Raw genomic sequence first — 2,962 nt, 5'->3', positions numbered from 1 at the left:
TTTGAAACGACCTTTTATAAATGAGGTAGGTAGAAACTTGAATGGAGTATGTGGACACTTGGAGGGGAGAGATAAGGTGAAAGGTTGAAAGGGGGAAGGAGGATCTCTTGGGAGGGATGTTTTGTATTGGAGTGGAGGAGGGTAAATGAGGAATCTAGGGAAACTCGGCAATGAAATTTTGGATTTGGGAGTGGATATAGTGGGTCTATGAAGGTGCTTGACATCTAGTGGTTGGACACACATAGATATACACTATGGATGTGGTTATGTACTTGGTCTCAAAGGCTAGGAAACTTGTGGGGGTTACCTAAGCTAAGAAGCTAGATAGGATGTTCCTAGTTGGTAGGGTGCCATATTCAGTCAGTTGGTCTTCGGAGGAGAAACATAATAGAAGGGAAACGAAAATAGGGTATTATTTATTTATTTATTAAATCCATTTAAAGATGATCATAAAACAAGTTGTTTTCATTATGAATATTTTTTTGAAACAAAGATGAAAGGAATATATATATATATACTAGAGATGATACAAACACCCCTCTTTGTACAATCTTGAGGCACCAAGTAAGGGGGCCTCATGGGACCAAAATTTCAGGATGCACCTATAGGGATTCGATCACTCTCAATACATGGTAGTTAAATCATTTCAATGGTGTGTTGCTTGGTATGAGGGAGATGTGTCATTTCTTTCATGATGAACATGGAGCTGACATGTGATGTATTAAGAGCCAATATAGATCCATCTTAATTATGGATCTATGATGCATCAAGAGAGATCAAAATTTGAGGAAAGGCTTGCACCTATAGTGATTTGATCTCTCTCGATTCATGATAGACCCATAGTTAAAATGGATCTACACTAGTATTTAATAAATATTGTATTATTGTGCGGTTTAGATTATGTAATTATCTAGAAACCAATCTATATGTGAGTTTATATACATATAGGATTAGTGAGTCAAATTTATGATGTGATAAGCTATTTCCCATGGAATACATATTGTACAAGTGTCATATCCCCAAAAGGAAAAGAAGACTCATACAATAAAATGTCTCTAAGTGTCTTTTCCATGTATTCTACCATTATGATTAGACACAGCCAGTGGGGAGGAAAAAAAAAACAAGCTCTTATATTATGGCTATGTTTCCTTTTTATTATTATGATTTATATGACTATTATGACAAAAAATTTCAATATATTTGTGATCGGTAACATCATATAATTTCAAAAAACTTAATTATTAATACCTTTTGACAATTATAAATCCAAATAATTTTCTTCTCAAAATATTACCAAAAAGTAAACAAAAAATTTAACACGGGAAAATATACTATGATTAATTGGATGAATAAATAATGATTTGAATAATTCTTTTTATAATTTGTGACAATTTTATAAAATAAAATTTATTAAAAAATAAATTTATTAAAACAAACAATTTAATTAATTATGTTGTATTATTATTTTGTATTTTCTCAATCTATCTTCATAAAAAAATTAATAATTTTAGATAGATATTTAATATAATTTTTTTTATTAATTTAATATAATAACATAATCGATTTGCTAGAATCATCCAACATGTTTTAATTTTCTTTTAAATTACTTTAACCAAAAAAATAGGCAGACAGACAACTCTTTGGCTGTCGTTGAATATAAATACCTCACTGAAATGTTACTGGAAAAGGATATCAATACATTTTGTATAAATATATTTTTCTATAATGCAGAAAAATATGAGAACACATCATTACGAGCACGCATTGAACGCTTGCTCTGATTTATAAACAAAGTTTGACCTATTGCAGCTTAGTGGTTTTCCCAATCACATTGTATCCGTTCTCCTTGGTCTACCTTCTTCTGCATTTATTGAGTCATTGTTCCTTTTATTTCTTCTGCAACGCAGCTTTCTTGGGACTCCATTTTTCCACAATGAAAAACCCGAGGAGAAATACAATGGAGAAAGCAGAGCAAACAACGGTGGCGATGTCAAGGGAAGCATGCCTCCCAGAGATAGCCTCCACCATGAACAGGTTGCTGGTCTGCCCGTATGCCACTTCATTCCCCAATGCATTCAATGCGTATGCTCTCACGAAGTAAATTGCTTTCGGCACTTTCCTCCCCACAGTCCATTTGATGGTGTTTCTGTTGATATTTGAATCATAGGACCGCTCAGTGATATCAAACTGGCACGTCTTGTCCTTCTTCAGATCGTCATCAGTCTTCCTCCATTGTCTGTCCACTTGACTCACTGGACCGAAACACAGCTTCACCTTCACAGTCTTGTATTCTGAATCCACCCATGGTGATGATAATTCTTTTACCCACCATGACACCAGCAGCTGGTCTCTCCCTGCCATGGCCGCTGCAATATTAAAGTTTAAACTAGGTATCTAAGTATCTAACAAAGTGAGTCTAATAATTTGAATAAAACCCAATTAACTCAAATAGTTCCAATTCTAATTCTTTAAATTAAACACGCTAGGTTCACAACATCCATAATCTACATCGTCTTTTAGATTTCTCCTAAAGTTTTCCGTCAAAAATGATAATAATTTAAATGAAGTTAATGCTTGTTACCATTAGCCACTGTTGGTGTTGATGAATTGATGGTTGCTATGACTTCCAGAGTATTAGGCAAGGAAGAGAAGTGCGTCCCTGCACTAGCCCATGCCACTGAACACATAATCACCACTATATGCCACAGTACAAATTCAACTGCAGAGCTCATTTCTGCATAAAAATAACCCATCTGTTCAAATTAAACCAGATGCTTTGTTATAAGACTGAAAACAAAAAAAAAGAACTGTATGGTTGCTTACGTAACGGCAGAACAAAATCCAGTCGGAATAAGTTGCAAAAATTCCAAATGTCACACTGCCTGCAGAAGAACAAGAACTAGAAATGAAATGAAGGTTGGTGTCTTTTTAAGAGAGATGAAGCCCTCGGATCCCATTTCAT

General features: G+C 34.3%; 1 protein-coding gene across 1 annotated transcript; it reads right to left on the bottom strand.

Moving 5' to 3' along the window:
* Positions 1-1,887: 1,887 nt before the first annotated feature.
* LOC149156415 (high-affinity nitrate transporter 3.1-like) lies at positions 1,888-2,732 on the bottom strand. Its single transcript, XM_089443789.1, has 2 exons — positions 2,582-2,732; positions 1,888-2,366 (listed from the first exon to the last, which is right to left on the bottom strand). The coding sequence occupies exons 1-2, from the start codon at positions 2,730-2,732 to the stop codon at positions 1,888-1,890; spliced, it is 630 nt and encodes a 209-aa protein (XP_089299915.1).
* Between the last annotated feature and the right edge of the window lie 230 nt (positions 2,733-2,962).

The sequence above is a fragment of the Pinus tabuliformis genome, chromosome 9, assembly GCF_031772625.1.
Source record: "Pinus tabuliformis cultivar Carrire ecotype Pingquan chromosome 9, CPIR1, whole genome shotgun sequence".
NCBI classification, from domain to species: Eukaryota; Viridiplantae; Streptophyta; class Pinopsida; order Pinales; family Pinaceae; genus Pinus; species Pinus tabuliformis.
This window is presented reverse-complemented; position numbering and strand designations above follow the sequence as displayed.

Excerpts from the sequence above, each read along its gene's own strand:
- LOC149156415 (XM_089443789.1), bottom strand. The coding sequence starts at position 2,732 with ATGAGCTCTGCAGTTGAATTTGTACTGTGGCATATAGTGGTGATTATG. Across the intron at positions 2,367-2,581 it reads AACACCAACAGTGGCTAATG|CGGCCATGGCAGGGAGAGAC; the intron begins GTAACAAGCATT and ends TTAATATTGCAG.